The sequence below is a fragment of the Labrus mixtus genome, chromosome 14 (assembly GCF_963584025.1).
Source record: "Labrus mixtus chromosome 14, fLabMix1.1, whole genome shotgun sequence".
Taxonomy (NCBI): Eukaryota; Metazoa; Chordata; class Actinopteri; order Labriformes; family Labridae; genus Labrus; species Labrus mixtus.
The window spans coordinates 17,670,858-17,688,134 of record NC_083625.1 but is presented as its reverse complement, the minus strand read 5'-3'; the positions used below and the strand labels follow the sequence as shown (position 1 = coordinate 17,688,134).

The window sequence follows — 17,277 nt, the reverse complement described above, 5'->3', positions numbered from 1 at the left end:
TGGTAAGATCCACTCCATAGTGCAGGGCAAACTAGGGCTCACTTTAGGTCTGAAAGGAAGGAAATCTAACTCCTGGTGGACTCCAAGGCAAGAAGGCCTCTGGGGCTCAATTCCTTCATCCACTTTATTAAAAACACAACTGAGGAAAAAAAAGGAATCTTGACATTTGTTTACTTTTGCAAGGATCCAGTTTCTGTTTCTGTTTTTGTAAACGTATCCTGCAGTAGATCCAAGCGAATCCTTTCTATTTTCTCTTATTCAAATGATGATTTGAATGAAATGCTTGATTGATCATTAAGCACTACCACAGAACAGGGGTTGCTGTTGTACTGAATGTTAGCACAGCTGTGATTGGGTCATTTAATGCAGCAGTTTTACAAGCTGCTGATACTAGTGAGAAGTAATAGACAACAATTTTATAATCATTTTTTGAGTATTAATGCCACTCACATTCATTAGGCTCTATTTACTGAACTAGTTGTGTGTCATACTGCCAAGAGAAACATTTTCCAAAACAAGTTATTTTGAAATTAACATCATGTTGCAATTCATAGATTAATTCAGATATTTTCTTAAGAAATGTACAGTATATAATGAATATGTGATGTTTATTATGCAACTTTAAGTATTTACTGAAAACACTGAAAGCTAAACGTCCTGAAGCTGTTATACCGTACATCAGCTCTCACAAAATACATCCTGTGCAACTACTATACTTCGGTCAGAATTAACAGTGACATAAATAGTCACTAGTTAACTTGTATGTAAAATTAAGCTGTCTCTCCATGTGTGACATCCGACCTACCTTTCTCTTCTTGAAGGCTTGTCGTGCCAGGTAGCCCCTGCATGTCCCTTGGAACAGGGTCAGATTGCGCTTGGTCTGCTCATCCCTCTGTTCCTCCAGCTTAGCCAAGGTGCCAGCTCTGAAGAACAACTAGAGCAAAACACAAACACACTGAACAACACTGAATTACCTTATTAGCAAAGGATCAAACTATCGAAAGCTCATGTAATGCTTATTTTAGCCAGGGGGGGGGATTCGATTTACAGGCCCTGATTAGGTGTGAAGAACAAGAGCCAAATAAAAACAGAAGTGGGCTAAAATGTAAGTAAATAAGTTCAGTGAAGCAGGTAATCAATAAGAAGCAGTGTACTCTATGGACAAGTCAGTCTTATCTACGGGAGAGAGCTGTGATTAAGGTATAATCTCGACCATCAACCTTGTCTGTTTCTAATCTGAACATAGGTAAACAGGTCATGGAAAGCAGATCACGTCACAGCATGTCGATACTTCAGAGGGATTAGGTAGTGTGAGTGCATGCCAGATATGATGGCAGCAAGCTATTAAAATAGATGGATGAAGGACTGTCTCTACCCAAGGCCCCTCTACACAAGTCCCAGTGCTTTATAAATGAACAAATCCATATGTGGTGTGTTAACAAAGCAGGCTCTGGAAATGATGGAGCTGCTTTCGTGGGTGAGTCTGCAAACCAGTAGGGAGGAGGGGTGCATTCAATGACATCAGATTCATTTGCAAATTGCTTATTTTGGGTTTAAACAACTTTTGCACTCATCCTGTTTTTAAATGTTGCAGTTGTATCCCTTTGCTGAAATACAGCACATTACTAGAGCTCTGTCTTTTACAAAATGTGTCTCCATTATATTGTTAGATTGTTATGTTATTGAAAAAATATCAAAACACAAAAAAGACTACATATAAAACGCTAAAATTAACAGTCATATGGAAAGTATGTCGTTTACTGTTTTCCCCTTTTTCTTGTTCTTGAAGAAAACAAATATTGTGGTTGATTTGTAATGCTACTGTAAAGCTAAAACATAGCATTAGCTTAAAGCTAAAAACAAAGCAGAAAATTGCTCCTCATAATAAACAGATGCCTTGTCCAAAAGAGAAGGACATTTTCATTGTGAAAGAATGATATTTTAATAACACATTTTACAATGTTAATACTTATTAATACCTTATTAAAACAAAGCCAGACGATTTGAGAAAATGCACATACCCTTAAAATATAAAGGTCAGATTGACTGTTAAAGAGGTATCTGTTTTTCATACATGAACATGCAACATGTCTCAGGAGGAATTCAATCGTTTTTATTTCTAAAATAAATAATAGATGTCTTGTCCGATGGTTCAGTGGTTGTCTAATTAATCAATTCTCACATCCATTACTATTTAAACCTTGTGCACTGATTATTATAACCCTTTTTATAGCGCTGGGTTCACCAGTCCTCCAAACATTAGTGGTCTATTTATTCATTGTTTCTTCTGTGAGTCAAACCTGCTGTGTGTTGAGGACTATAGCCCCTGTATATGTGGTGCCTGCTCTACCTACTTATCTAAACCGATGCCCCTGATAATTCATCCATTTTTACCTACATTTTTTAAAGAACAATTATCAGTTAATGTATGAACGATGCAAACTACTGCCATGACCATTCAGCTCGAGTGGTATTCAGAATCTCCTTTTTAAATGTATATAGCTACATTATGTTTCTTGAAGACATGTGGCTCTCTCTAATGGTGTTTTTTTTTTCTGTTTGAACTGTGCCACTTCCACTGCTCTAAGGTTACGTGGGCCTGCAGTAATTGGCATGCATGTAAGACAGGTTGCTAGGAAGCCACTGGAATGCTTTGTGAATGGCCAACTGTGCTTGTCTGCGTCTAAGCCCATTTAACCCTCCAAAGTGCAGCACTGTGTGAAGCCAACTCCACATCACTCCTGTGTCATGTGTTCTAAAAGAACCCCGCACAGCACACATGTAAGGGTTGCATAAGTTCCACTGTTTGTGTACATTATTATTCCTTTGATTTCCTTCTTGGCTTATGGCCACTTCCCTGGCTAATAGGATTAGACCTCAGGGTGCCAGCCAGCGTTTACTGTGATTACTTTACAACAGTCGTGTTGAAAAACAAAGAGAGCCATCAAAGCGAGAATTTGTTCTAAAGTCCTGCAAAGAAAGAGGGAAATGAAGTCATGTAGTAAGGTAGGGTAGAGGCATGCCCCTCGGGTAGCTAGCGGCTAAAAGACTGGAGGGGCAGAGCATGGCCTGGCAACTTTCCAAAAAAGTCTGGAAAACAAACCTCAAAGAGGGACAGGTGTAATGACATACACACTCCCCCCCCCCCCCCCTGACAGCAAGTGTCTTAAAAAAAACATGGATAAGTGGAGCAGTGGGCTTAAAGACGTGAGAGTGACTGGCAGAAAATGTTTCTCTCTTTTTAAAGCTGTTTATTTATTTGAAAAGTGTTGGCATTACTCACCCTACTTAGGCCCATGTGGTAGCTGCTCTTCTCCAAATCCAAGGACTCCAGTAGCTCCTCCACAGCCTGGGTAAATGCAAACATACACACACACACACACAAACATATACACACACACTTAATCTTTGAACCAGTGGATCCAGTGGGAACTTCTACTGACACTGCAACACTTCAGTAGTCCACAGTTCCCAAAAGTTGCCATGCTGAACTAATGGTACAGGGCAGTTTCCAGTCGTCTCTCACATCCATTCCCAAATGGGTTTAGTTTTGAAAGTAAGCCTGGGAAAAGTTCGGCCCCTTAGAACCTCCCAACCCCAACCACAACCCAATTACAACTTTTTCACCGAGAATCCACCTGCTACTGGCTAACTCCTCGGGACCCCCTGGTGGTCTTGGCCCTATTGCAGCTTTGAACACACTTATAAAGCACATACAGAGATGGAGCATCAGCCAGCCTGGAGCCTCTCCCTGTCCAGAGCAGCCTGTGCATACTGTAGGTGTACTGTTCTCTTTTAGCCTCTTCTCTCTGCTTGAGCCTGCAGCCTGAAAGAGCACATCTAGATTACACCAGGAGAGGTTTGCCATGAGCACTATGGGGCTCTTGTTTTCCAGTGTTTCCACAGAAACTCAGCCCCAGTACACAGACACAGGGGAAAAGAGCTTTTCTCTCTTAACCCCATTCTCTCCCTCTCTCTCTAGCTTTCTTATTTCTCTCTAGATACAAGCTTTTCTTTTTCTCTCCACTTCACTTCAATACAAGGCTTCTGTTGCCAAAATAACCATTGCACTGCACACAATCAGTAATAGTTTGCTTTAAAAAAAAAAAAATACACCGGGGTTTTTTTTGTCCACAAAATTATTTTTGCATTTGTATGGAAGTATTTACCTGCCATGGCTTAAAAATAACAAGATATTGTCATATTATTACAACAAACACACGTATCAAATTGCAGCAAGATGGCTGTTTTAATACAAAATATTTACAATATTTATTTCCTTCTGATCTTTTTGACATCAAATGTAAAAACTGATTCAGTTCATACATGAAACCTTTAACAATATGATAGCTTGAATTGTTATAATGTGAAACTCATCTTGTAAGTGTGCTGAAGAAAAATGAATGAGAGCAAATGGCTCCAATATGTAACTTTGATCAGTTATATTTGAGCACATGTTCAACTTTTGATCATTTCAAGTTTTCTATACACATAGCTAATCCTTTTATTATTTAAATATTTATCATCTTGTGATTCTGGTCTCATAAGCTACCCTATATCCTCTAAACTCTAATAATCTGATATACAGTATGTCCATATAATAATTCTGTGTCAGTGAATCAGTGCAGTCCTCTTACTCTTCTATTCTGCATTGTCTATTATCATGTTTACGAATGCTGCATGTTGTCTGTTCATACAAGATGCTAAGGTTTGTTATATATATTCACCTGTACAACTACTGTGTTGTATGTTACAACAATATTCAGGATGTACGGATCATAGATATAGAAGATATGTGTATTTACATATATATATTATATTTATGGTCATGTTCATGTATTTATAGATGGCTCCATGGATATAAGCTACAGAATAACACTTCACTGCAACTGGAGTACATATGACAGGAAGTCCACTTCCACCTGAGACCAACTTATCTTTATATAGCATGAGCACTTGCCTGTAAACACACATTGAGGTGCTGTAACGAAATGAAACTATTTAGGGTTTAATAACATTACAATTTACCGTCATATAGTTAACTCTTCCTCATACAAAGTAATGCGAATCTGTTGTTTTTCTTTTTAAAATGCCTCAAATTTAAAACAAAAGCACCAACCAGGTGAAACATAAGTATCTTCATAGCAACAACAAAAAATGTTGACAGCTCGTTCCCACATTACAAAAGATGATGAGCTCCTTAAGCCAAAATGCTGATTTCCCTTAACAGGCATGATATTGATAAGGTTAAGTTGATTAGATCATTACAAAGGCTCTGATTGATGAGGGTTTACTTCTCTGTCGGTCTGCTGCTGACAAACCAGGGGCAGACGTAATGAAGCTGCCTCCTCCCCACATTAATCTTCACTGTGCTTGCTTGGCAACTGGTGGGGCCGAACATTTCTCTCTCTCTCTCTCTCTCTGATTGACTTACTCTCTTCTCGTCCTTCACAATGTAATTTCTCCCGTGCTTCTTGGTGAGATGCGGTGCCAGCACATCAAATCGCCGTCGGAACTCAGAGAACACCATGTGATCGGGGTAACCTGTGAAGGTCGGTAGGGAAAGACATTTTCAAATAAGACAAATATTAAAACAGATTATTTTCTTTTATATATATTTGAACAAGGAGGTCAGTATTTTCCCTGCCTGCTATTAGTCTTCCGGTCTAGCAGCTAGCTCACCTTGCCTGTGGATCCGGAGAGCATCGAGTAGCTTTGATCCTCGGAGTTGAGCACGGAGCAAGGCTACATCCAGCTGCATTAGGCCGGGATCTCCAGTCTCTCCCAGAGCATCGCATTCCCCTGCTTTGAACAGGGATCCACTCAGAGCCTTGAGGGCGTCTGCCTTGGGCAATATGCAGTGAACAAAGTGTATTCTGGACCTCCGTACCATATCAAGGAGAGCGTCCTGGGAATGATAGAGCAGGGTTAGGGACTCTGGCAGGAATAGGCAAACAACTTATGTGGTATTTTCCAAAGACAGATTCATGTTTCCATTCACTGAGTTCTTCCAAACAACCAAATGCTATGCATACTGGTTCTGACATAAACATCTTAAAATATAACAAGAACCCCTGAACAGACTGTGTTTTAATACCCACATGCAGATTCAATCTACTATCTTAATTCTTAACAATGCTGTTGGCAAAGAACTTAAGAACTCAGCTCTCTAGATGACAGCAAGAATAAAAATGCATTTTATTGTATACATTCTTAAAAGCTACCTTTTAAGTGTATTTATGTTTCTATACCCTTTGTACTTTGAGCTTAAAGCGGATCCGTATCAGGCTTTTGGCTTTTTCTTTTTACCTTTTTCTTTTTACATTACACAGATTATCTACTGAAGACTTTAACTTCTTTCATAGGCTGCTACAGTATGTCGCGGACACAGAAGCTTCAGTGTTCCTCAGATCTGCATCAGTATTGGAACCTTTCTAACCTCTCTCCATTTATCAAAAGCATCTCCAATATTAATTCTAGTTTTACCACATTTCTGGTCATGCAGCTTTTTAGAAAAATGACGAGGCTTTTAAGGTGGGGTAGAATCAGTTATATCTGAACCAGTTACTTGCCCGCTTCCATCGCTGCAAATGGATGAAACCGCCTACCTTCTCTGGTCAAAACAAAAACAAGCTAATATTTAGGAAAAGACTTAGTGCTGGACTTAAAAAATGCCTGTGAACATAATCCAATAACAACGGCTTTATCAGGTAAAAGGGTTGGAATCAAGTAACTGCAAAAATGTTCTAATATTCATCTCTGGGTGCAGCCCAATTACTGGCTATCATCCCACTCATTTTCTCTAAAGCTGCATAAAACAATCTGTGACTAGTCCAAAGCACACGACTATTTGGACTATCAGCCTTGATACACTTATCACATCAATCTACAAAGTCGTTTGATAACAGGTGTGAAATGGCATGTTACCAAACCAAACAGGAAGAAATCAATGAAAAATTAAGGTGTAAACTTCAATGTGGATTTTCAGTGTTCTTGGAAGCACAGGCACTTTTTGAAACTTGGCAGTAAATGAAAAACACAAACAGAAAATTTGACTGACAGCAGAGTCCCATCCTCTCCTCTCACCACTTGAAGCTTGATCTGGATGCACAAGGATTTCTTCTTGATAGCAGCCACCCCTGTGGTGAAGGTCTTTCTCATGCTAGTGGCCCTTCGCAAAGACAGCTGGGAAACACCTTCAAGGCCTGCAATGGACCCTGACAGGACTGTGGCTCCACCTGCTCTGCTCATGAACAATGAGCTGATGATCTTCCTGAAAGAGATGCACAACCTCAGCCTCAAAGTTTCTACTTATACACCAAGTAAAACGTCATGCAAAAACAGGTGTAAATCTCCTGCTTTAAATGGGACACTTACTTCTGGGAGTCCTGCAGGAGGAACGCAGCGTTGGTGGAGGCAGGATTCTGCTTGGCATAGTTCAGCCACCCGCTGGCATTGTACTCCACCCAGTCAGTCCCATGACTGTGGCCCAGCAGAAAGTGGTTTTCCTTTTCACTCTTTAACAGGAAAGTGTGACCTGGTGGAAATGCAGAAGGTAGAATGAGATTTATCGGTCTTTACACTTTGTCAGAAGTATAAGCAAAAGTTGGGGCGCTGGTAGAGCAGTGGTAAGTGCGTGCACCCCATGTATGGAGGCCATGGCCATCCAAGCGGGCGGCCCAGGTTCAAATCCCACCTGTGGCTCCTTTCCCGCATGTCATTCCCCACTCTCTCTCTCCCTGATTTCTGACTCTATCCACTGTCCTATCTCTCCATTAAAGGCACAAAAAGCCCAAAAATAAATCTTAAAAAAACTGTACGGACGGTTTATTAAGGTAAGCTGAATTATTCTGGTATGTCAAGTTTTTTACAAACCTTCACAAACTAAGTGATACAGTGACATTCAGACAAGTAATGAAATGGGGCCCTGTTAGCCTCTTTGTTTAGTTTTAATGTGATTGTTTAAAAGTCATGAAACAGGCCTCTAATGTAAATAATGCAGCTTTTTGACTGAAGTATGGTGTAGGAATTCAAACAGACATGGTTAAAAAATGACAGAAAAGTGTGAAGGGCTAAGAGAAAGTTTGCCATTTATTTTCTCTAAAAACAGATTTTGAGTTTGAAAGGAGATGTTTTTTTTCTAAGCTGTAAGCTTCAAAGCACCAGTTGTCAAGGTTGCTTAAATAAAAGAAGGAGACATATATTTTTTTTTTTCTTTAGTGAGTCACTTTCATTTTATTTCATGCTTTGTGCCATGAGCTTATATAACGTTTCACCTCTTATCTGGAACTGATGAGTATTTATAATGAGAGCTGAAACATCTTCAAGAACTTCAACCAAGACTGGTTGCCCTTTTTTTTATTTAAATCAAGCCTTGAATTACAGTGACCCAGGTGACTGAGAACCTTCATAGCTGTGATGTTTTGTGCTCATCTCTCTTACCTATAAACATGTACAAAAATACCTTGAAGATCAACTAACATAGGAAGGAGATAGATGATTCTGCTGACTCATCTATACTATTCTAACAGCCTGATGGTGCTTTGAATGAAGTCTAGATCATTGATACAAATATTGTATTCTTCATGACATACTACAGTTAACTACTTTTCTACATTTTTTCCTAAAGGAACTGAAATCTCAAAGTTGATTCTAATCTCAAAAGAACCCCAAAATAATTCAACATAATATTCCATGGCACAACAATAGAAAGTGCATACCAAGCATGTGTATTTACAGCATGACATTTCAATAGAAGTTCAGTTGTGTTTGAATTAAACCCTTTTGTCAGCATATTCCAGTAAATATCTACACCATTATTTCTCTATTTCAAATTCCATCTCTTTGCAATCTGTTTTTAAGGGGGAAATTGAATGCTTGTTGTGGTTTGTGTGGGCTTCAAATTTGAGTTTGTGTGTGTCTGTGTGTGTGTGTCCTCTCCTTGCCTTTACTCTCGCCCTCAGCAGGCCCGTAGTAGCTAAAGAGACGTCCCAGCAGGGTCTCCACTGAACCTCCGGGCTGCAGCGCCTCCTCCTCCATCAGCCACAACAGGCCCCGTGCCTCATCCGTTCGCACTGTTCGTACCTGTCCAATAAAAGTGTTCACACGCTTAGAAACACACACACTCACACAAAAGATCACTGGCACTAATCCCAGTGGGAGCATTAAGTGTTCTGTTTCACCTTCAGGATACAGTAACACTCAAGTAGAAATGACAAAAGATTAACTGAAGACTTCCCTGATCACCGTTCCTTTAGCTTCCCTTCCAATTTACCTATTTCATCATGTTTACTATAAGTGCTTTCGTTTTTATAAACAGTACCTCATTAGTAACAAACCACCTTGCCACAAGGACGTTTAGCTCACTTAAGCTATTTAATGGGAACACATTGATGAATAAGAGGATATTTCAGCCCTTTTTTTTGTTTATCCACCTCATGGGTACAGAAAACAAAGCAGCAACTACTTCTAACAAAAGATTGATGAGAGCGCTCGCCTCTGAAGTTTAGTTCCCTTCAAAACTTTGTTTTCTCCTACATGTCAGTAAAATTAGTTTGCACTATGTCTCCAAGTGTGAGCAGGTTGTCAAGGGCCTGATGGTAAGACCTGGATCACAAATTAAAGTTTCAAAAAGCTTTTTGGTCCCTGCAGCCTCCAGCAGTTGCTGCAATAATGGCATCATCAGTTTAGTTTTCTGTTTAATCGAAAAAAGGGAAACGAGGAGTTGCAAAGGAAGAGGAGATGCAAGAGGAAAAGGTATTAAAAAGAAGTATAATTAGTATTTCAATGAGGGTGAACGCATGGGAGAAAATACAATCCACTTCAGTGTTGATGGTGATGGAAAAAGTGTAAGAGGAAGGTTTTTTTTTCTTCTTTTTTAATCTAAACTTGTGTCTGTAACAAGTCTAAAGTTTGAATGACGCACAAAGACATGTAGAACAATAAGCCCTAGGGACATCCATCTTCACAGAGAGGATGAGCAGCTCGGTTAGCATGGCTAACACCCTGAGAGCTAAGGGAACCGAGCTCACAAAACCAAAAGCTGTTTCAGCAGTTATCAGGGAGTTACACCCGAGACATCCTTATCAGCTGTGCACACGACACTGACTTCAAGTACAACACAGAGTATCTGTTGGGAGGAGAGATACGACAACCATGAGGCTTGCAATGAAACGGGCATCGAGGCTGTTTGCCGTAAAGCTACAACAGAAGATAACTACTATTGAGTGAAAAAGAAATCTTTCATCCAAATGTCTTTTCATTCTTTAAAGTTGACTTAAGATATGCCTTTGAAATATCAATGTGTTGTTTTTTTTTTTTTATCACCCTTTGGTTTTTGCTGTGATGTAGAACAGTTCACTGCTTCTGATGACATTCCCATTAGAGCGTAGGACCCTTTGGAAAGTAAAGCACTCAAACCGAACCCATTGGAGTTACAGCATAGAGATCTATGACTCTGTAAACTCTGCCATTTCTTGTTTCCATGGTGCAGATCTGAGGGTACAAAGGCCAAACATCGATTTCCTTTCTTGAAGTCAATTCTCTAACCTTTTCTTTTCCAGCTCCTGCCCTCTCTTTCCATCATCCGCAGAGCAACACCTTTCAATATTTAAAAAGTCAAATAAAGAAAACTTCGGAGGGCCAAAATATGTTATTCATTACCGAGTCAAAGAGAAAAGGGCTCACTAAAGATCAGAGGCAAGTTATTATACAAACATCAGATTTTTGCATGAAAATATGGACAAATGGGAGCCAGATATAAAGACATCACACACATAAAAACAGTGAACTTACCAGAGCTTGGCTTGAGGCCTGGTCTACCACTGCTACAGACAGAGAGGTGCTGGGCTCTGTGTCATCTAAAGCAAGCTCAATGTTCTCCTGAAAGGAGGCAGATTGACAGACTCTTTAAAGACTTGTGAGGATGCAAAATGAAAGAAAAACAGATGTTCTAAAGGATATGTCAAAAAACATTTTTGGAATCTTAATAACAAGCAGCTCAGTGCGAATAAGATAAGAGCAGAAGTAATATCATTCTCTGGACTAAGTCAATTATGTTTCATAAGAAGGGTAGAGGTCTAAAAATGGTGATGTAGATGATGAAGAATAAAACAGTGTGCGTTTAGCTTCATTATGTACCCATGTTCCTCTGATTGCCTTTTTCTAGAAACTCAAGTACCCACACAGGAACTTAATTCCAGTTTTGGTCCTGGTCCCTAAGTAAACCGTGGTCTTGAGGTTGTACTTTTTAGATCATGCAGGAAATGTGGACCTTGCATGGCTGAACATGGCAGATTTGTATAAAACATACCTAATCCAATGCTGCTAGACGCCTACACAGTGATCATGTAAAAAGATGGTTATCAGCAAGAAGACTGTATTTAATAAGTCGACACCAAAGTGCCTTAAACTTGCATTCTTTGTAATCACAAGCAGGGGGCGACTCCACTTTTTGCAAAAGGAAGTGATATTGTTATCGAAGTCTATGAGAACATTTCCCTTTGATTCACCTGATTTATTTCCTAGTGAACATTTCCTAATGAGTTAGTGTTCTCCTCTTGATAGCTAGCTTATTATGCTAAAGGAATTGTTTACCTGGGATTGATAAGTTTCTACTACAACAACCTGTCTACCAGTGTTGAGGAATGGCAATGTTCATTCACTGTCTCATCCAAATATGGTAATTCCTAAAAGCAGCCGTTGCAGCTGTTTAAACTGGAGGCTTCAAAAATGTTTTGGACCCCAACCAATGACTGCCCTCCTGGATGCTAACATCCGCGTATAATGTTTATGAATGGACCAGAGAAAGTCGCAGGTAGAGCTCCAACAAACTACAGTACACTTAATGTTGCCTGCTTTTCAAATGTGCAGGTTTATTTCATCATTGTGATATCTGATCATTAAACATCTCATGAATTTAAACTCTTGTCTTGAAAAACTAGACATTTGAGTCCATCTATTTGGACTGTTGGATATTTTAAGTGGATTTTCACTGTTTCTGACATTTTATTGGCCAAAAAATGTGTTTTATTCTAATAAGAACACTCATTTTAGTTTGCTCTCAGATACCAGGCATTCTAAGCGAGTAATCTAAAATCCTGATACCCTGTCATCACAGTACATCTAGGGAATTTGCAGGCACCCATGATGTTTGAGCAGATTTTATGGATATTGAAATGAATATACGATGACATATTTAATGTAGGAAAACTAAAGGCCATAACAAATCTATTACAACATTTGACATTTATGAAGACTGCATTTTCTCCTTTTTGGTAAATGGAAACTCTGTTGCAGATAATAACATTTGTGGGATGAAGCGGGAATAAATATTCTAAATTACCTTCAGCAGAGCAAAAAGCTCACAGTGACGGAGAGCAGGCAGCAGTAGTTATGTGGGGAAATGTTGGCAGAGCTAATAGTGTGGCTGTGACAGATGCCAGTGTTGGAGTTGACTGTGTGTGAAGTGGTCTGAATGGTTTTTGTTCTCTGAGATACAAAACAAATAGCCACACGGAGCTTCAGCACTCAAAAGCATTCAATTCAAAACATATACTGTAAAGCATATGCCTGTTGTTTTTCCATTCCAGTTCAACCCACCTGTCACTGCCACTGTGGAGACTGTTTGCTGTTTTAAACCAGTTTGACCCAGTTTTAAATGACACTTTCACAGCTTCTTATACTTTAAAGTGCACTGACAAGAGAGAATTACACTACACGACTCATTTATACAATACTTCACTTCGCTCCAGTTCCGTTTTTCTCCCACAGGCGGGGGACGTGGGTGGGAATGTGGGTGGGAAATCCCAGGATCCTTAAAAGTAATATTATGATTTCTGCTTAACTGTTAGTGTGCAATCAGCTTGAGTTTGACTAAAAGGGAGATTTCTGTGATTAGAGGAAAATAAATTGTAATGGATGAATTTTGCTAAAACATCTTTATTTATGAAGGAATGGTTACTCCTGCGATCGGGGATAGAGGACAAATGGTTCTTTGTTGTGCAGCTGGGCATGTCCCATAAAGGCAGGTGTGACTAACTTTACTTTGATCTCTGCAGAAGAGAAGATAGACATCACTAATGAGAGATTCTAACACAGGAACGTGGCTTGTCACAGCTTATGACAGGTGGGAGGGATAGAGTATCTGATGTGTGAAAACATACACTATTAAACCTGACGTATCTGAGAGGAAAAGCAGCAGACAAAAAGGAGCATGATAAGGAGGTGAGAGGGAGACAGAGACAATAAGAGTGCATGCTCCTTTCACATGTCCGAACCTCTTTGTATCTCTCTAACTCCTGCACGAAGGTACGCTGATAGAAGAGGGCGTGAAGGCGTTCTTGAGTGTAGTTATGGCACAGGTCCTCAAAGGTCGCCCCGCACTCGCGCTTAGCCAGCCGCGGGTTTTGAAAGCCCGGTGTGTCCACGATTAGCAGCGAGCACAGGGAGTGCTGGCTGGATTTCAAGGCCCTGGAGCACACAGGGCAAACACACACATAGGCACAAACATCAGTGCATTGATACTTGAGGCAACACATTATCGATTACTGCATATAACCCTTAGCTTTGACCTTAGCTCTCTCCTGCATAGAACATAACTTTAACCCCTTATGACACCTAATCCTAATTCTATTCTAGAAACTTAAGCCAAGCTTAGCTTCTTATTCTCAGCACCCTTTTGACAAGCATCAACAACCTCGCAAAGCTATGTTGGTGTTAAATTTGAATTGAAAATGTCAAGATTTGGAAAGATATGAAATCTGTCAAGGTTAATTAAAGATATGTGTCGACAAGGCATAAGAAAATCAATATTTTATAAATGATAAGTTTTACTTGAGTTTTAAGGTGGGTTATACTAACCGGTTTATAAAAGAAATGAGGATGGTGAAAAGTTCAGAGTAAAGCCCAGATGCCATGGCCTCCAAACACTCCATTGCTGTAGACTTTGCTCCTGGTATGAAAAGCAGCCAAACACACCAAACAAATCAAAAACATCCAGTAGGAAAACAAATCTGTATATATCAAGATATAACTATCCAACTGGTTGGATTACAGGAAAAAAAAGTGTTTCATTTTGAAAAGCTGGAAAAACACTATTGGCATGACATTTGTATTCAATAGCATCACATTATGCTGAAAGTATTCAGCCTGCGCCCCAAATTGTCAAATCAGTGTCACTAGGGACTCAGGTGTTTTGGAATTGGTCAGATCAAACAGCCCACACTCATGTCTGTGCCTGGTGGTGATGGACGCCTGTTAAACTTTCCCAAATGCATTCCTCTATTGAACAAAATGTGGGTTTATGTTACCTGAGGCATATATTCATGTGTGCGCATGACTGTATGGGCATGTGTAAGGGGGAGAGACTGAAGAAAGGTGAAACATAGGTGAATCCGTTGTGTCCCTGCTGCGGCTGACTTTTAACTGCAACCTCATGCCCTTCAGAGTATGCTGCAGTCCTGATGGAAGTCAGAGGATGTTCACATGTGGGAAAATCAATGTGAGGCAATTATGATTTCAAGGACAATGAACGAGGAGAAGATCCAAAATGGCTTGTCCCCACCCAGTGTGTCTACTTATCTGTCAATAGCCATTGTAAAGCTGTGGTATTCATTACAAAGATAAGCTTTACTTTCTCCGCAGCATGCAATTTCCCTCAGGTGATGAGTAGAGGCATATGTATTTGTGTGGGTGTGTGTGTGTGGGGGGGGAATTGGGTTAACAAAGAGAAAGAGTAGAGGAGGAGAGGAGAGGTGAGACAGCTGTGAGGCCTGAAAAAGAGATGTAAATGTAGTCTGTGGAGTACCTGCATCTGCAGTGCCGTTTTCGTCAGAGGCCTGGCGCGCGGTGCTGGCTCTGGGCAGGGTGCCCTTGGCCTGGTGCTTGAAGATGGAGGAGGAGAGCTCCTCCAGGGTGCAGCCCAGCAGGTAGGCAGCCTTCTGGGCCCACTCATGACGTGCAAATTGTTTCCTGCCAGCTGAGACACGTGCAGGAAAACCTCCATTAGCCCCTTCTGCCAGCCACCTCCAGGCTGCCTGGCTAGACTGGTAGCTTTGTGACAATCCTTTCTCTCTGACAGGGTAGGATTATGTCTGTGGTCAAGCTGGCACTGACACAGCAGGTATGAACAAGCACTAAAAGCCTGCTCAAAGTGATGGTGGCTTGAATATATTTAACTACAGCTAGAAAAGGAGATTTATCCACAGGCTTTTGGCTGTTGTTCCATGTTGAAATGATAATTGACACTTCTATCGCCTTGAGAATCCAAGCAACACTTATCATAAGGGGACACCATTCATTTATGTTCACAAAGGCTTCTGTCAGAAAACACAAGTTTATTTTTAATCTGGTGTCTAAATGATGGAAACATGCAGATATGAGTGTTAACTTGAGTGTTAATCCACCATGGAGTGGTATCTACTAAAACTTCAAAGATAGACAGGGGGGATTTCACACTGAGAAGTGGGCTCTATCTGTTTCACATCAGCGCTCTGCAATCTTTTCATGATAATAAGCAGGGTGGTTGTGTTTAAATATTTGCTTTAATGGAGATTCCCCACTACAAATTTGGACAAAACTTTTAATATGAGGACATTAAGTTTGCATTTATAACAATAAACAACTGGATCAAACACAGAGGAGTGAATGACGCTACAAGATATGTTTTTGTTTTTTTTAAATCTACTTATGTTTAATCTTTGCTTTAAAAAAATGGTCATACTCATTTTTTCTAAGTGTTGACAGCACAGTACAGAGAAAAGCAAGTACATTTCAGTTGTGTTAAATGAGAGATTAGTGCTGCCCTCTTGTGTTCAACCATGAAGCTGCACTGCCAGTGACCGTATGGTAGTTTAAAACAGTTTTATAATCTGTGTTACAGTCAGAATACAAAGTAAAGGCCTCTTAGCATAAATCTCCTTCAGTGGGGTATGATTCAAATCCTTTCATAAATAAAGACAGAGAGACTAAATTAATTCTTAGTAATGTGACCACTCATGACTTTTTTCCCTCCTCGATGGTTTCATCTTGAGAACATTTGTGTGTTTAACAGGAGTACAGAGATCACCCAGTAACTTGCAGATCAGAACAGATGTTCTTTAGTCTTCTTACTCCCCAAAATAGATTCTGAATGGGAAAATATGTATTGCTGAAATGTTGAAATCTCTTTCAGGATGGTGTTAAATTACCATCAAAACGATTGGCAGCCTACTAGAGGGGATCACTGGAAATAAATAAGCAAGAAATTCTGCATTACAGACTGTCAGAGAATGAAGAGTGAGCAAGTAGCCATAAAAGACAGAGTTACTGTTTCTATATATTAATTATGATTCGTGTGTTATTATGATATACTGTATGAGCTGCTTCTAGAGAGAAACTCATCCATCCATCCATTACCTATACTACTTTTTCACGTTTGGGGTTATGGGGGGTGGAGCCGATCCCAGCTGTCATTGGGCAAGAGGCACCATGGACTGGTCGCCAGTCAATCACAGGCCTGACATATATAGAGAAAGAAAACCAGCCACATTCACACCTACAGGCAATTTAGAGTCAGTAAATGATTGATAAGCAGAGGATTTTCATTTAGAAATACATTTGTACATCCATGTAAGGTCTACTATACCTGTCTATGAGGAAGGGCCCTTCACACTTAATCAAAAATTGTGACTAATAGAAACCTCACCAGTGATGAAGATTGACAGCCCCAGCCTTTTAAAATGGAAGATTTCTCATTTTAAAATTTGAGAGTCAAATGCTGTGGGAGGCAGATCTTTTACCTCTGAACAAAATAAAACAATCAAACCGTCTTACATTAGATTTCATCAGACAAATAGCTTCAAAAGACGACAGGAGCACATCCTCGCGTTAAAGAGGACTGCTGCTCCCATAAGAGTTCTGATGAATTCTTATGACAAAATCAAATAAAGTCTGTCAAGACTTAAAGCCAAAAGGTGGCTGTTTGGTGGTTGGGTCCTTGAGCTGCAATCGTGTCTCCTGACTATTTGACTCTGATAGTTTGCCATTGATTTCAGTTGATGAAGCAGTGTTTATATGATGTAATACTTCAGTACAGAATAACAATAGCAACATGACAGAAGGGTCAGAACAGAAAATGAGTCACTTCACCTGTTGCATGCAAGCATTTACAGAAGACCAAATCACCAAGACTCAAATGATGCAAACCTCTCCTTGTGTTATTTTGTATTTCTATCAGTTCTGAAGCAGGAAATGTTTTGCAATGACTATTTCCTGGTCACCATGGATATTATAGGACAC

The 17,277-nt window shown here is 39.9% G+C and overlaps 1 protein-coding gene across 2 annotated transcripts in view; it reads right to left on the bottom strand.

Moving 5' to 3' along the window:
- LOC132988288 (unconventional myosin-XVIIIa-like) overlaps window positions 1-17,277 on the bottom strand; it is a 67,617-nt gene that overhangs the window by 27,908 nt on the left and 22,432 nt on the right. For both annotated transcript variants that reach the window (XM_061055598.1, XM_061055597.1), the window contains 11 exons: window positions 14,807-14,977; window positions 13,861-13,951; window positions 13,278-13,470; window positions 10,795-10,881; window positions 8,946-9,084; window positions 7,378-7,537; window positions 7,087-7,273; window positions 5,683-5,908; window positions 5,435-5,544; window positions 3,284-3,349; window positions 806-934 (listed from right to left, as the gene is read on the bottom strand). In XM_061055598.1, the coding sequence (XP_060911581.1) occupies window positions 806-934; window positions 3,284-3,349; window positions 5,435-5,544; window positions 5,683-5,908; window positions 7,087-7,273; window positions 7,378-7,537; window positions 8,946-9,084; window positions 10,795-10,881; window positions 13,278-13,470; window positions 13,861-13,951; window positions 14,807-14,977 (1,559 nt within the window). The remainder of the gene's footprint in view (window positions 1-805; window positions 935-3,283; window positions 3,350-5,434; window positions 5,545-5,682; window positions 5,909-7,086; window positions 7,274-7,377; window positions 7,538-8,945; window positions 9,085-10,794; window positions 10,882-13,277; window positions 13,471-13,860; window positions 13,952-14,806; window positions 14,978-17,277) is intronic.